Consider the following 15,572-nt stretch of genomic DNA (forward strand, 5'->3'; position numbering starts at 1 on the left):
CTCCATCCCTAAAAAAGTGCAGGTTAATACTGCTCTCTTGGATGTAAGCCAGATGCCTGGCAGCAAAACCTCTCAGCACTGGCTCCCAGGGAGGAAGGCCTCTTTCTCCTGCATCACCGGATTTATACAGCATCTCAGAACCTACAGCCTCTGGCAAAATATCTTTTATTTGGAGCTCCAACCTCCCCGCCCGGAGGGGCCAGGCCAGGCACAAGAACCCAAAGCCATGCAACTATTGTTTTTTTTGGGGGGGGGGAGAGAGGGGGAGGGAATCAGGCTTTGGAAGTGAACGTTTTTTTTATTATTTATTGATTAAAAATTTACATATCTATACAAACATTATATGCTATATCTTGACATATGAAGAAAAAGAAAATTATGTAGAGAATAGAAAATTTCCAAAGGAACAAAAAAGAGGAAAAGGGAAAAAAATTAAGAAATAGCAAAGATACGAAGTATAAAAAAAATAGAAAGAGGAAAAGACAAGACAAGATTATTTACACAATAAAAGTGTTCATCGTCACAATCCCTCCCATCCTTCTCATTTGGAAGTGAACCCTTGGGAACACAGAAACATTGAGGAAGACTGCTTGGTGCACAATAAGGAATGTCCATAGCTCTGTTACACAGGACAGAAGAGGAGACAGTTTGCAGGTATAAAAAAACCCCAAAACCCGTAATGATCATCCAAAGTAGAGGACAGGGGCAGATGCCCCCCCCCCCTTGTCTCATGGAGGTCTGTTGGACCAGCAGAGCTGCAGTACTGGATACGGCCCAAAACACGTAGAATTTCAGCATGGCATGAAATCCTTATGAAATTGACACAAACTCCACGTTTCTCCAAACCCGTCTTTCCAACACTAACTTTGTATTTACTTCCATGTCCTTACATTATGCTGGATGCAGACTGCACTCAGGCCTCAAAAAACTTACTTGCCTCTGAGTGAGTTGCTTCTAAATGCAGTGTCCACAGCACATGGAAAGATCCAAGATGGATTCCTTCTGCTGTCTCAGACAGGCATGCATGCAGGAAAAGCCGCTTATGGTGTCAGGGAACTGCCAAGCTGAAGAGCAAGTCAAAAGCCCCATTGCAAGAGGTCAAAAATTGTTACATCTGCGCACCTGGCTGTAATGGCCCTGGGTATAACCCGTTGTACCTGTTATAAGCAGAAAGGGGGACACAATACACGCTTACATTGTTCTGCTTTTACTTACATTTCTGGGGTCTTAGATTTGTTTTTCCCATTGAAGAATTCTGGAAGAGCACGGCGCTCGATTACATGAATACTGTGTCAGGAGGAAAAGCGGAATGTGGTCACTGTAGAACATGCCCAGATTCACTCAACACTCTGATCACACACTACAAACTAAGCAACCACGGCTAAGAGCATGACATCTATCCAAGACAAGACCTTTTCTATAAATATAGGTTTAAGAAACAGTTATTTAACCTTAAGAGTCTTCAGATCACTAATACCAAAGGAGGAGGGAATAACATTCTGAATCTACATTTGCAGGAAAGTAAGTTTGGAACGAAGTGTAGTATTGGTCACAACTGCAGGAACCCATAGCTTTCAGATTTTCTATTATAGCATTACTATCGACTTCAATATGTTACAGTCTTAGAGGTGTAGGACAGTCACAATGTCCACAGTAAAGAGAAGTGCTTGCTTTACACATTATGGGCTGTAGCAAACAGCCATGTCAATGCTAAGAAATAAAGAAAACAAGAGTTTCTTTTTTAAAAACAACAACCCAAAACACACCAACTCAACATATATGGATCTTGAGGTTTCAGCTCTGCTTCCAATTCCTTTAACATATAGAGAGCACTCTTCATCTGCAACACACCACAATGTGCAGTGTTCTGGATATAATCCCTTTACCATCAATTGAATTATGAAATGGATTTTCTATTTGAGAGAACGATCGAAAGGCCAGTTCATTTATTGAAAGATTAGGTCGAAAATAATTGGGTAATGTGAATTTTTTTCCACAAATTGCTTTAATAGCCTCCAAGAGAGACTGCCATTAACAGAAGTTCCTGACTTGAAGGTCTTCAAATGCATTTACTTTAATTGTCCTCAACTGCCCCCTCTCCCATAACAGAGCTGCATATATAGAAGGCGTTTCTCGGGATTTAGGCCAGAGCTGAGTGTTAGGACCTTCTCCCCCAAGAGTGCTTGGGCCACTGACTTTTAACACACAGGAACAGAAAAGCAGGCCCTGCTGGATCAGACCCGGCATCCAGTTTCCCACGGTGGCAAAACACATTCTCAGCGGAAGCCCAACAGCAGGACATGAAGGTAATAGACCTGAGCATCCTCTACTGATGCTGGCGCTGTGTTAATTTTATTGATGGTAAAGGTAAAGGGACCCCTGACCATTAGGTCCAGTCGTGGCCAACTCTGGGGTTGCGGCGCTCATCTCGCTTTATTGGCCGAGGGAGTCAGCGTACAGCTTCCGGGTCATGTGGCCAGCAGGACTAAGCTGCTTCTGGCGAACCAGAGCAGCGCACGGAAACACCGTTTACCTTCCCGCCGGAGCGGTACCTATTTATCTACTTGCACTTTGAGTGCTTTCGAACTGCTAGGTTGGCAGGAGCAGAGACCGAGCAACGGGAGTTCACCCCGTCGCGGGGATTCGAACCGCTGGCCTTCTGATCGGCAAGTCCTAGGCTCTGTGGTTTAACCCACAGCGCCACCCGCATCCCTTTTATTTATGGTACCCAGGTTTTTATTACAAATGTTATTGCCTCATGTTTAAATTGATACAGTGCACTGGAGGCTTTAGGAGGAAAAGTGACTCAAAATTTGCTTTGAATTAAAGAAACACCCTTCTTCTCTAGCACTAAGAGCTGTATATGGAAATTATTAATTGAATTAACAGGACAAATGGCGAAGAATACCTACACATCCTATGCTTCTGGAGGAATGTTATCTCTGGCATGTTGTGCCTGACTTGGTTGAAACACAAGATTTAACGTTTGAAAGATTCACCACGGAAATGAAGGGAAACAGGCGGACATGGATGTAAAAATACCTCCTCCTTTTTGGCAACCAAATGACGCAAGTCTCGGAACGGCAATTATACCAGGCCAATTTGCATTCCGTTTAGAGGGTAGTGTCTAGCCTAGTTAGAAGTGCCTGGGCATGCTTTGGATACGAAAACACTTTCCCCAGACAGCCATTAGACAAGCTGCGTCCACATACGTCAGAGCAAGGCACTTCAGGGCCGGAAGAATCAGACATGATTTTATTCATATCTACAACTGCATGAGGAAGACGGGTCCCACAGCAGCAAGGAAGAGAAAAAATGTGGGACAAAAAATTAGGGGGGGGGGATTCAGTGTGCCACTCAGTTTTCTTTAAAGGAATTGGGAATAATTTGGTTCTTATTTTTATGTGTAAAAGCTGCCTTGAGGGGTACAAATAAATAAAAATATAATGATAATAATAATAATCACTTCAATGGGCAGTGAAGGTCTAACTCTGACATTCAGAAAGCCTACATGTGTACAAAATTAAGTGAAGTCTACGATAAGCCATAATGCAGAAGATTTAGCATTTTATCGAACGCTACCCGAGTGGTGTTCAACTTACACAATGGGACTTTCACTTCCTTTCCTTTCCCCAAGCCCGTCCCACCCCACATTAGCTCTGAGGGTCAACAATCTTCTGGAGCAGATTTTGAGGGTGTGTAGGGAGGCTGCAGGGGAGTGGAGCGAGGGGGAGGAAGCTCCATTGTACGAGTAGCACAGCAGCGATGCATAAAACTCTCAGGGCCTGACACCTATTACATATTCATCAGCGATATGGGCCTCAGCCAATAGATTGGGTGGGGCAGGTTCCACAGGGCGGGATGTATTGGGACACTCGATCTCAGTGATCACGGGCAGGAGGAAGAGTTATGCTAAGACCAGACCATGTCATTACCGAGGAGGCAGGTTTAGTCGTTGTTTGAGGACTATCCCTGCCTCCAGGTCTGGTCCTGACCGGAAGGATACAGTAATCAGCAAGGGAAACCCACATGACCTGAAAGTGTTGCTGTGCAATGCCAGGTCAATGATGAATAAAACCAATGCCATCCACGACCTGATTGTGGATGGAGGATTTGACCTGGCATGTGTGACAGAGACCTGGTTGGATGAAGCAGATGGGCCTGTCCTTGCCGCTGCTTGCCCACCAGGTTTCTCTTACGCACAGCAACCCAGGTCATGTGGGCGGGGAGGGGGGGTTGCAGTGATTTTTAGGAAGTCATTAGTCTGCACCAGGCGTCCTATTGGGAAGACCCAGTTTTCCGAGTGCATGTTCTGGAAGTTGGGCAATAGGGGCAGTACAGGATTCCTACTGGTGTACCGACCTCCCCGCTGCACCAAGGATTCCCTGCCTGACCTGCTTCAGGTCGTGGCGGATATGCTCCTGGAGACACCTAGCTTGGTTGTCCTGGGGGATTTTAACATCCATGCCGACACGACCTTACAAGGGGCCTCTCGGGACTTCGTGGAAAGCATAGCCTCCATGGGGCTGTCCCTGAATAAGTTTGGCCCAACTCATAGTTGCGGACATGCCTTAGACCTGATGTTCACCTCTGTTGACATGGGTGATCTGACATTAAGTAAAGGTGAAACAAAAGAAGTGCCATGGTCAGATCACTTCCTGGTGCAACTGGACTTCTCCGCAACCCTTCCCCTCTGCAGGGAGGTGGGACCGATTCGGATGGTCCGCCCCCGCCACTTAATGGATCCAATTGGCTTCCAGAGAGTGGTAGGGGATGCTTTATCCCAAGTTGATGGCCTTTCAGCTGATTCCCTGGTGGCACGCTGGAATGTGGAGTTAACCAGGGCTATTGACTGTCTGGCTCCGAAGCGCCCTCTCCGATTGCATGGAGCCTGGACAGCCCCGTGGTTTTCCCCGGAGCTGAGGGTGATGAAACAATCGTTGAGACGGCTAGAGCGCCGGTGGCGGAAAACTCATTCTGAATCAGACCGGACACGGGTTAGAGCTCAACATCGAGCCTACCAAGTGGCAATGGCGACGGCGAAGAGGGCCTTCTTCGCTGCCTCCATTGCATCTGCAGAAAACAGCAGCAGGAGACTTTTTCAGGTGGTTCGCAATCTATCGGAACCACCTGTACCACCGGGGCCTGGTAGGGACCCCAAGATCTCCTGCAATGCTTTTGCAAAGTTTTTTTGCAGATAAAATCGCTCAGATTCAGAAGGAGGTAGACTCCACCATGGGAGCAGGGCCAGGGCGGGAGAGTGCTGGAGTTCTGTCTGGTCCTGTTACATTGGATCAATTCCAATCTGTTACCTCCGAGGATGTGGACAGGCTGCTTGGACAAGTGAAACCGACCACCTGTCTCCTTGATCCTTGCCCATCCTGGCTGATAAAAGCGAGCCGGGAAGGGCTGGGCGATGGGCTCTGCAGGGTGGTGAATGCTTCCCTCTGTGAGGGAGCCTTCCCAGACTCGCTGAAAGAAGCGGTCATTAAACCGCTTCTTAAAAAAACATCTTTAGACCCAGCCAATTTGGCCAACTATCGCCCAGTCTCAAATCTGCCATTCTTGGGCAAGGTGATTGAGCGGGTGGTTGCTGAACAACTCCAAGCACGCCTGGAGGAAACGGACCATTTGGATTCCTTCCAATCGGGATTCAGGCCTCACCATGGGACTGAAACTGCCTTGGTCGCGCTGGTTGATGATCTCCGGCGGGCTAGGGACAAAGGTGAGAGCTGTTTCCTAGTTCTGCTGGATCTCTCAGCGGCCTTTGACACCATCGACCATAACATCGTTCTGGACCGTCTAGAGAGGCTGGGAGCTGGGGGCACTGTCATACAGTGGTTCCGCTCCTTCCTCCTGGGCCGTGTTCAGAAAGTGGTGGTGGGGGATGAGTGTTCAGACCCCTGGGCTCTCACTTGTGGGGTGCCTCAGGGTTCTGTCCTCTCCCCCATGCTTTTTAATATCTATATGAAGCCGCTGGGAGAGATCATCAGGAGGTTTGGGCTGGGTGCTCATCAGTATGCAGATGACACCCAGCTCTACCTCTCTTTCAAATCAGAACCAGTGAAGGCGGTGAAGGTCCTGTGTGAGTGGCTGGAGGCAGTTGGAGGATGGATGGCGGCTAACAGATTGAGGTTGAATCCTGACAAGACAGAAGTACTGTTTTGGGGGGACAGGGAGCGGGTTGGTGTGGGGGATTCCCTGGTCTTGAATGGGGTAACTGTGCCCCTGAAGGACCAGGTGCGCAGCCTGGGAGTCATTTTGGACTCACAGCTGTCCATGGAGGCGCAGGTTAACTCTGTGTCCAGGGCAGCTGTCTGCCAGCTCCATCTGGTACGCAGGCTAAGACCCTACCTCCCTCGCGAACTGTCTCGCCAGAGTGGTGCATGCTCTAGTTATCTCACGCTTGGACTACTGCAACGCGCTCTACGTGGGGCTACCTTTGAAGGTGACCTGGAAACTGCAATTAATCCAGAATGCGGCAGCTAGACTGGTGACTGGGAGCGGCCGCCGAGACCATATAACACCGGTTCTGAGAGATCTGCATTGGCTCCCAGTACGTTTCCGAGCACGATTCAAAGTGTTGGTGCTGACCTTTAAAGCCCTAAACGGCCTCGGTCCTGTATACCAGAAGGAGCGTCTCCACCCCCATTGTTCAGCCCGGACACTGAGATCCAGCGCCGAGGGCCTTCTGGCGGTTCCCTCATTGCGAGAAGTGAGGCTACAGGGAACCAGACAGAGGGCCTTCTCGGTAGTGGCGCCCGCCCTGTGGAACGCCCTCCCATCAGATGTCAAAGAGATAAATAATTACCTGACATTCAGAAGACATCTTAAGGCAGCCCTGTTCAGGGAATTTTTTAATATGTAACGCTGTACTGTTTTTAACACTGATTGGGAGCCGCCCAGAGTGGCTGGGGAAACTCAGCCAGATGGGCGGGGTATAAATAATAAATTATTATTATTATTATCTACTGTTCTGGCTGAGAAAGCTACCTCAACGCACACATTTAGGACATGCTGCCTTCATTTAGGGAGAAGAAGCGGATGGGTGCACCCCATTCTTTATTCCTGCACTTCAGAATCCATTCAAAGGGAACAGAAACAGCTCATCTTGCAACCCAAGCACAACATCTATCCAACCTGGTTTGAACATCTGTAGTGCCGAGCTCTACAAAGAGGTTTGTTTCACTTATTTAACAGCCCTTCCAGGCAGGAAGCTGCTAACAGCCAGTCTACAGGCTTAAACTGGTCATGGCCCACCATGCTGAGGCAGAAGGCAAGGTTAGTTTTAACTGACCACACGATTTCCTGGGTTATACCTGGGCCAAGTTATCTAGCATCCAGAACGGTTTGCAACAAATGGTGCATAGAGGCCAGTTTAGCTGAGATAACTACAAAATGAAAATATGTGATGTAGAGTGGAAAGGAAGGTTAGTGTCAAAGGCTGCAACTTTCAGATTGAGGTAGTTTTTACTGCTGTGAAATACATCACAGGAACATGAGGGCAGGCTAACATGCAAGTGGCTGTCACACAGAGCAGACTCTGGACCTGTGACAATTCCCTGGCTCCGCGCACCCTAGAACCTACCAGTTATAGTCAAACCAGGATGCATAGCTGGGGATAATGATGTGATTTGTCTGTTCCGTGACATTGTCTTCTCCGGTATCTATCGAGCGGCTCTGGTCACCTTTGTTGGGATCTTCGTCTTCCTGCGGGAGGAAAGATATAGAGTTGTTTGGGAGGTCAGCTATTGGCTGTGCAGACCACACAAAAAAAGTTCAAAAGGCCATAGTGATGTCAGGGGGCAGCGGTGGGAAAAGTTTTCTGGCCACAAGGCCAAATCTTGAAACTTCTGGAGGGCCCAATTTGACAGGCAGGCAGGGTTACCCACCTGACATCACAGTGACATCAGTTAAAGCTGCACTTTAGTTCATTTTTACTCATTCTTCTCTAAACGAAGAGGTAGCAGTTTACCTTTCCTCCCGTGGCGACCGTCTCCTCATCCTGCTCATCTGCAAAATAAATGAGCAGAGAGAAATAAACACAACGGTACAACTAACGAGCCTTTACACTTCGTGCCATCCAGATGTTTTGGACTACAACTCCCATCAGCCCCAGCACCCCACAGCCACGTTGGCTAAGGCTGCTGGGAGTTGCAGTCTGAAACCCTTGGGGGGGGGGCGCCTGGACAAGGAAGGCTGCTTTACCACCATTGCGCCTCAATGGGGCAATAACTGAAGCAAGAACAAGAGAAGAAAAATATGCACAAGCCATTGCTAGAGAAGTCATGTGACTTGGCAAACATTGAGCCTGTCACAGAAGAAAGAAAAGGAGCACGGGTGTATTCCATAAGGGCAGTAAATGGGTACTCGCTTAAGCAGCAGCCTTGTATTATTATTATCTGAAGGAGTGTCTCCACCCCCATCGTTCTACCCGGACACTGAGGTCCATCTCCAAGGGCCTTCTGGCGGTTCCCTCACTGCGAGAAGCCAAGTTACAGGGAACCAGGCAGAGGGCCTTCTCGGTAGTGGCACCCGCCCTGTGGAACGCCCTCCCATCAGGTGTCAAAGAGAACAACAACTACCAGATTTTTAGAAGACATCTGAAGGCAGCCCTGTTTAGGGAGGCTTTTAATGTTTGATGCATTACTGTATTTTTAATATTTTGTTGGAAGCCACCCAGAGTGGCTGGGGAAGCCCAGCCATATGGGCAAGGTAATAATAATAATAATAATAATAATAATAATAATAATAATAATAATAATTATTCTCCTGCATTTATTTATATCCCACCTTTTTCCTAGACCAGAAAGGGGCCTGTGGCATGGGACTCAGGGGGCCAACTCACCACCATCATGCCTGTTCCTGCTTTAGCTGGGAGTGGCCCTTCTCCTGCACACTGTAAGGCTCAGTGGGGAAGAGAGGAGGGATGCCCAGGGGAGTGTCTGCTGGGACCATCACTGGGCACCTGCCTTGCTCCATTCCCCTGACCTTAATAAGGTAAGGATGCTGCTTACGTATCCTTGATTTCCCTTAACATTTTTGTTGTGAATGCCTTTTTGGTAGGAACACAGATGTGCATTGTTTTAAAACACTGTTGGAATATATTGAATTGGTATCATTTGTATTTGCATTTTTGTATTTCTATGTATCTGTTTTTTCCTGAGAACCACCTTGGGAGCCCCTCTTGGTTGGAAAGCATAATATAAATAATCAGTGACGTAAAAAAGCAAGTCAGAGGCTGTTGAACTCCTGGCCTATAAAGCCCTACTTGGCCTTGATCCACCATGTCTCACTCCATATGAGACCATCTGCCCATTAAGACCCCTTAATGAGAGGCCCCTACTTGGGGTTCCTTCCCATCTAAAGGTAAGACAAGCTGGGTAGCCATAAAAGCTTTTCGCCAGTTACATCTACAAATCTATCACTACCCTGCTTGGAAAAGCATGCTTCCACCTGCAGATATTTATGGAAAATAATCTAAGACCTTATTTTATTTTTAACCCACAAAATTACAAACATTTTTGGGACTCACACTGTTTCAAACGAATTTAACAAATAGCCAGTTTCATTTGTGAGGCTGTGATTTGTAACTGTCAGAAAAATTGTGAAGGTTCAGTTAACACTAGTGGCATTGTCTCGAAGAAATGTGAGCTTCCCTGAACATTGTTTTAGTAGGGCAGGATATAAAAAGACTTGCCATGGCACTGTCAGCTATTTTAGTGAAGAATCACCCTTCCCCTACCTACAGAGATAATTTTAAATGCCTGGGGCAGTTTTAAAAATAATAATCGTCTGGCAGCCTTTTGGAGGCTTCTCCCCTCTGCATCCTCCTTTAGAATGAGAGCCCTCCAGAGAGTAAGAATACAGAAAATTGCTCTTACACACACCCCTGGAACGGGCTGAGTTACAAAGCAAATATAGTTGCCAGCCTCAGAGAAGAGGGGAAAATCCATCATTAAAAAAAACCAAGCAAAGAACTTACCAAGGTCTGCTACTGTTCCTCCTTTCACAGGAGTGTTTTCACTATCTTTCTTTGGATTTACTGCAAAAAATAAACAAGATTGAGAACGTCAGGCTGTGCCTTCTCTGCAGTAACACTGCATGGGTTGTTACATTATGCAAAGGTAGCCTGGCCACCTTTTCACTCTCCCCACCATCAATCATATGGTTATGAACCACATTTTCTCATTATCTGGCTTTGCACACAATGAGCCCCCATCCCAAGCTAACAATCTTCCTTTGCATTTGTTGGTGAATTAGACTTGATAAATAAAGAACTCAAGGTTAGGCTGGGCAAGGTTAGGATGAAAGGCAGTGAGCGGTTCATTAGGATCATCCAGTTATGTTTCTGTTTCTCATAAAAAAACACTCAATGAGCAAAGACTAGGACTGGCTGCATATAAGTTGAGGCCAGATGACCAAGGCCTCCTGGTCAAAGCCCAGCTGACTGACTTGCTACTCTACAAACAGAAATTTTGAAGGATGCTGTCCTCCTACTGCAATACTTGATGGAAGAACCATCAAGCCTTTCTATTCAGACTTGCTATAAGTAGTTATTTTGAAAATCAGGTTCTTGCCTGGAACATTACAGTTGAGTCTTACTTTCCCAGGTTTTTAAGACAGAGACCACTGAAAATCTTTGCCCAATAAAAAGAACCAAAAGAAGGGGCTAGTTGCTGGACCTGGCCAAAGAACCATCTAGTTCAGCATTGTGTTCTCACAATGGCCAAGCAGACCATCGCATGCAGGACCTGAGAGCAACAGCACTCTCTCCACCTCTGATTCCCACAGTACAGCTAGAAGTTACTTACCGTATTTTTCGCTCTATAACACGCACCAGACCATAACACGCATGTAGTTTTTAGAGGAGGAAAACAAGAAAAAAAATATTCTAAACAAAATAGTGGATATATGATTTTTGTGGTTCATGCTGTGGCCACAGACATGTATCTGACAGTGAGTTTGGAGTAGCCCAATGCAAAAATCCTGAGGATCCATGTGGATCCATGCTTTGTAACCACGGAGGAAGGAAGGAAGGGGAACCATGGATCCTCTGCTCACGACTGCAGCAGATCCCCCCCCCACCCGCAGGCATTCGCTCCATAACACGCACAGACATTTCCCCTTACTTTCTAGGAGGAAAAAAGTGAGTGTTATGGTGCAATAAATACGGTATTTCATAAAACTGATACACTGCTTGATTATTAGAAAAACTCACAAAGTGGTTTACGAAAAAGATAAAGCAATACAATTATCTATAAGAATTCTTATTAATAATTAGATTTTCAAAAAGTTAAAATAACAATAAACTAAAAACAGATTAAAATCTGCATATACATAAGCCACCATGATGAGTAGCCAATGATAATTATCCACCTAATGGTGTAGGACTTCCAAGACAAAACTGGGAGAAAGACCTTTGCTTCACCAATAGACCTTCATTGTTTTGTGGCTTGAGACTGAAGTGCCCACGCAATGGGGAGTAAGTAAGCTGCACTGTAGACATCAGCACTGCCTTTGTGCCTTGCCGCTCCTTTGCCAGCCTAATGAAACACTTCTAAAATTTCATGCTCAAGGCCTGTCAAGTGGGAGACCTGCAAGTGCACAGCCGAGGTGTTAGAATAAAACACAGTAGTGATTGGGGGGGGGGGGGGAGGAACAGAAGCCACTTCCTTGTTCCAGCTCTGCAGGAGACCAAGGAGAAGACTGGCCAATAAACATGGGTGCAGGATTTGTGCATTCACAGCTTGCTACATTTAACTGTTTACTTTGCTGATCTGTCCACCACAGTTCAGAAGAGGATGACGGGCACCACGCCTGCTGCAAGCCCAAGAGGGCACTACTGTCAGCCTGCAGGCAAAACTGATTTGCGTTCTCGCAAGGGTCCTTTGTGAGTAACTGCGGCGAGCTATTATTCCTACACATTCTGGAAATTACTCTCTTGCCCAGTGCTGAAAATGTTACTTTTTGCCCATTGCTTCTCATGTTTCTGACAGTCATCTGTCTAGTGCAGCCTCTGGTGCCTTGTCTACATCTTGTGCTAAACATGATGATAGTAGATAAGGAACGGAGCCTTCCAATAACCGATCAGGCAGCTCCAGCTCCAGATCAGCAGAGTATTATGGCAGTATATCTTTTAAGCACGCATTTTGCTGAGAAAACACGCTCCTCTTTCCAACAGCTAAAAATGTACACAAAGCCAGCTCTGAAGGGGTTTATTCAAGATCAAAATACAGACTAGATATTTCCGATGCTCCGAAGCAACGGAAACCAAATGCACTTCCACAATATATTCAGGGGAAAACAAACATTTATGTTGGCAGCTGGGGATTTATCCATTGGGAGGGAGGGAAAAGATATCTGGGTAGTGGAGCTGATCACATAACTGTGAGCCAATTACGGTCTGCAAACACAGACAAAAGAGGCAGTTTTAGAAGGAAGAAGGAGGAAGTTCTGGATAGGAGAAGAATGTCTGGCTTGCTTCGGGAGGAAGGAGAGACGAAAGAATGGAAGCACTGAAGGTAGAGCAACCTCTTTTGCAGGTCAACTCCAGCAGGGGCTTGAACATGTCGCCTTAAGACTTTTAACACGAACAATTGTTTTCACAAAGGGAAGCAAAGATTGGCCTTTAATTCTTGGGGCAGAACACCCTAAGAAAACAGGAAATTCCTAAATCATGCTCACATTACACTGAGTTCCGGATTGGACGCACACTCTCTCCCTTTTGCTTTGAATGCAGGAGAGGTGCAAAGAGCTTCTCTCTGTGAGTAAGCCTGATGTGTGCGCCATTGGAGCAGTGTTCGAAACTCCCACTGTTTTAGGCGCAGTTTGTGACAGGGAAATTTCATTAGCGCGAGCAGTTTCTGAGCCCTGGGCGCAGTACTGCACCTAAGATTTCAGATTAAAACTGCAGAGTGGAAGGAAAGGAGGACCTTTTTCTGCCTCCCCACTTCCAGCTACCCTCTGAAGACTGGAGAAGAGACCCTCTTAAGAATATTAGGGGGGTGGGCAGGGGAAGGACTAGACCATGTGAAAAATGAACATAATATTCATTCATTTTCAGCTTTGTATTCTTGTTATAAAAAGTGCACCTAGACATTCCATTGTTGCACTCATAGCCTTGATTTAAGGTGCCATTTAGCTCCTAGCTTTAATATCTGTTTTTAACACTGTGATGGAGAGAGATCTCTGCACGCATGGCAAGAATGTGTTGTGCTCTGCAAGAGCAGTCACTCAGACTCAGGTTTTATGCAAAAAGTCCAGTTCCGTTCCATCAAGATTACCCATCATCAGCATCAACAAACAAGACATGGCAAAAGCCATGGTACGGAGACAGCTCAGTCATGGGGCAAGTATCTGGAACACTGTACCATTTTTAGGAAGTACCACTTCTTCTATGTTAGGCACAGGGGTTGGATCCTCCATGTCCTTGGTAAGATCTTCTTGCTCGTCTTCTTCCTTTTGCCCTCGCCTTTTCCCATATAGGCTTGCTTGCCTGTGACAAATTAAGCACAAACAACAAGTCACCTAATGGCTTCCTAACATACGGCTGCATCAGCTACATTCTGTACTACTGTGATACTGCATCTCAAAAGTTTGGGCAAAGCCAATGTACCTGTAAGAAACTTCTGGGCAGTGCTATTCACTAGGTGAATAGAAACCACAATATTTCTGGCTGGACGGCCATCTGTCATGGATGCTTTACTTGAGAATCCTGCTTAGCAGGGGGTTGGACTAAGGTACTGGGTACCTTGGGACGCAGGTGGCGCTGTGGTCTAAACCACAGAGCCTACGGCTTGCCGATCAGAAGATCGGTGGTTCGAATCCCTGCAACGGGGTGAGCTCCCGTTGTTCGTTCCCAGCTCTTGCCAACCTAGCAGTTCGAAAGCATGTCAGAGTGCAAGTAGATAAATAGGTACCCCTCCGGCGGGAAGGTAAACGGCGTTTCCGTGCGCTGCTCTGGTTCGCCAGAAGCGGCTTAGTCGTGCTGGCCACATGACCCAGAAGCTGTACACCGGCTCCCTCTGCCAATAAAGCCAGATGAGCGCCACAGCCCCAGAGTCAGTTACGACTGGACCTAATGGTCAGGGGTCCCTTTACCTATACCTGGTACCTTAGGAGTACCTTCCAACTCCAACGAATTTCTAATTAATATTCTGAAGCTAACAGTGATCATTTTGTAGCGGTGTGACTCTCTGGGACTAGATAGATACGCCTGGCAGAAATCAGTGACTGCAGGCAAATGCATTCTTCTCCATTTGTGGCATAGGGTTTTAGGAGATATGGAACTGGGGGTAAGTCTTATTGTACTAAGAAAAGGAGGGGTAGACAATTATGGCCTCCTTTCTTCAAGCTTCTCTGCCCACCCACTGAGCCACATTTGAGCCTTTTTAATGTCGTCAGTCCAGAACAGACCATTAATCATTCATAATATAATCTTAAGTGCCATATCTGGTGTGTATAACAGAGACGTGGTTTGAAGGCCCAAGAGAGTCTGTCTGAATCCAGCTATTCCTGATACAAGGTCACTGAAAAGGAAGTGTGGGGCTCTATTAAGGAGATGGTCATGCTTAGCAGGGGCTCAGTCTAAGGCACGGTCCATTTTGTGTGTGTACACATAGTACAGGAAATCAGGACAGAATAAGGACTCTGCTTCAACCCACCATGAACAAGCGAAGATTAATTCACTAGACTGGATCTTTAGTGAAGAGCCCGGCTTTCAGAATTTCAGGAATTCATTTCTGGAGGAAGCTGTTATCCAAATCAATAATGCTTCCTTTTAAAAAATTATATACACTATGATGCTGTTCAATTGTTTTAATTTAAGCTACTTTGAGGGGTGTATGGCAGAAAAGTCACACATAAATTTCAAATATGAATAATGTGTGCAATAGCTTAGGCTCATACAAGGAAGAAAACAGTTGTCGTTTTTTACGTTCAACTACTGCACCGACAACTGTATTAAAGAACAGAGTTACATCAGGACAGACTTTGCCATATTGAGAAGTAAATTTGCTTATTAATGGTCTCCGCATGTCAACTGTGAGGTGCTCATTAGATTGGAAGTAATGACTGCGTCAAGTTTTCTTCTACTGGCAGGAGGTACATTCCCCTTGGATGATCAAGGAATGAAGCTCAATGTGCGGCATTAAACATTCATGGACTCAAGGAGATGGCATCTTAGCAGGCCGCTGTAAATGTGGAGTTGAGCCGAGCTGCTGGCTCATCTCTCTCGCCCTCAAATATTTCAGAAATAAATTATTGTAAACTGCAGGAGCTGCAGACTACTCACCCCTTCTTTCCAGCTTTCTTCCTCGATTCTGCTGGGGTGGGAGGAGGTGGCGGTGACGGGGAGTGCCGCCGTTTTCTGGCACCTGTGGCTGCCTTCCTATCCCTCCGTTCAGGGCTATGGACTGGCTGTCACGAGGGGGGGAAAGGTCATCAGCGATAGGCATAACCTGTCCAGAACTAAGATGCACTCTGCTACCTACCAGGACCTAGCACTGTCAGTTTTTGCTTAGTAAGATTTCAGGGAGAGGCTGCCAACTACTTAAGGGTACTACCCAGCC

General features: G+C 46.4%; 1 protein-coding gene across 1 annotated transcript in view; it reads right to left on the reverse strand.

The window, feature by feature from the left end:
• SMARCC1 (SWI/SNF related BAF chromatin remodeling complex subunit C1) overlaps positions 1-15,572 on the reverse strand; it is a 99,058-nt gene that overhangs the window by 59,657 nt on the left and 23,829 nt on the right. The window contains exons 10-15 of the mRNA XM_081163504.1: positions 15,296-15,420; positions 13,374-13,498; positions 9,986-10,045; positions 7,976-8,013; positions 7,589-7,710; positions 1,216-1,287 (exon numbers count right to left, since the gene is read on the reverse strand). Coding sequence (XP_081019630.1) covers positions 1,216-1,287; positions 7,589-7,710; positions 7,976-8,013; positions 9,986-10,045; positions 13,374-13,498; positions 15,296-15,420 — 542 coding nt within the window. The remainder of the gene's footprint in view (positions 1-1,215; positions 1,288-7,588; positions 7,711-7,975; positions 8,014-9,985; positions 10,046-13,373; positions 13,499-15,295; positions 15,421-15,572) is intronic.

Source organism: Podarcis bocagei (genome assembly GCF_964188305.1).
Source record: "Podarcis bocagei genome assembly, chromosome: 12".
In the NCBI taxonomy this organism is placed as follows: domain Eukaryota; kingdom Metazoa; phylum Chordata; class Lepidosauria; order Squamata; family Lacertidae; genus Podarcis; species Podarcis bocagei.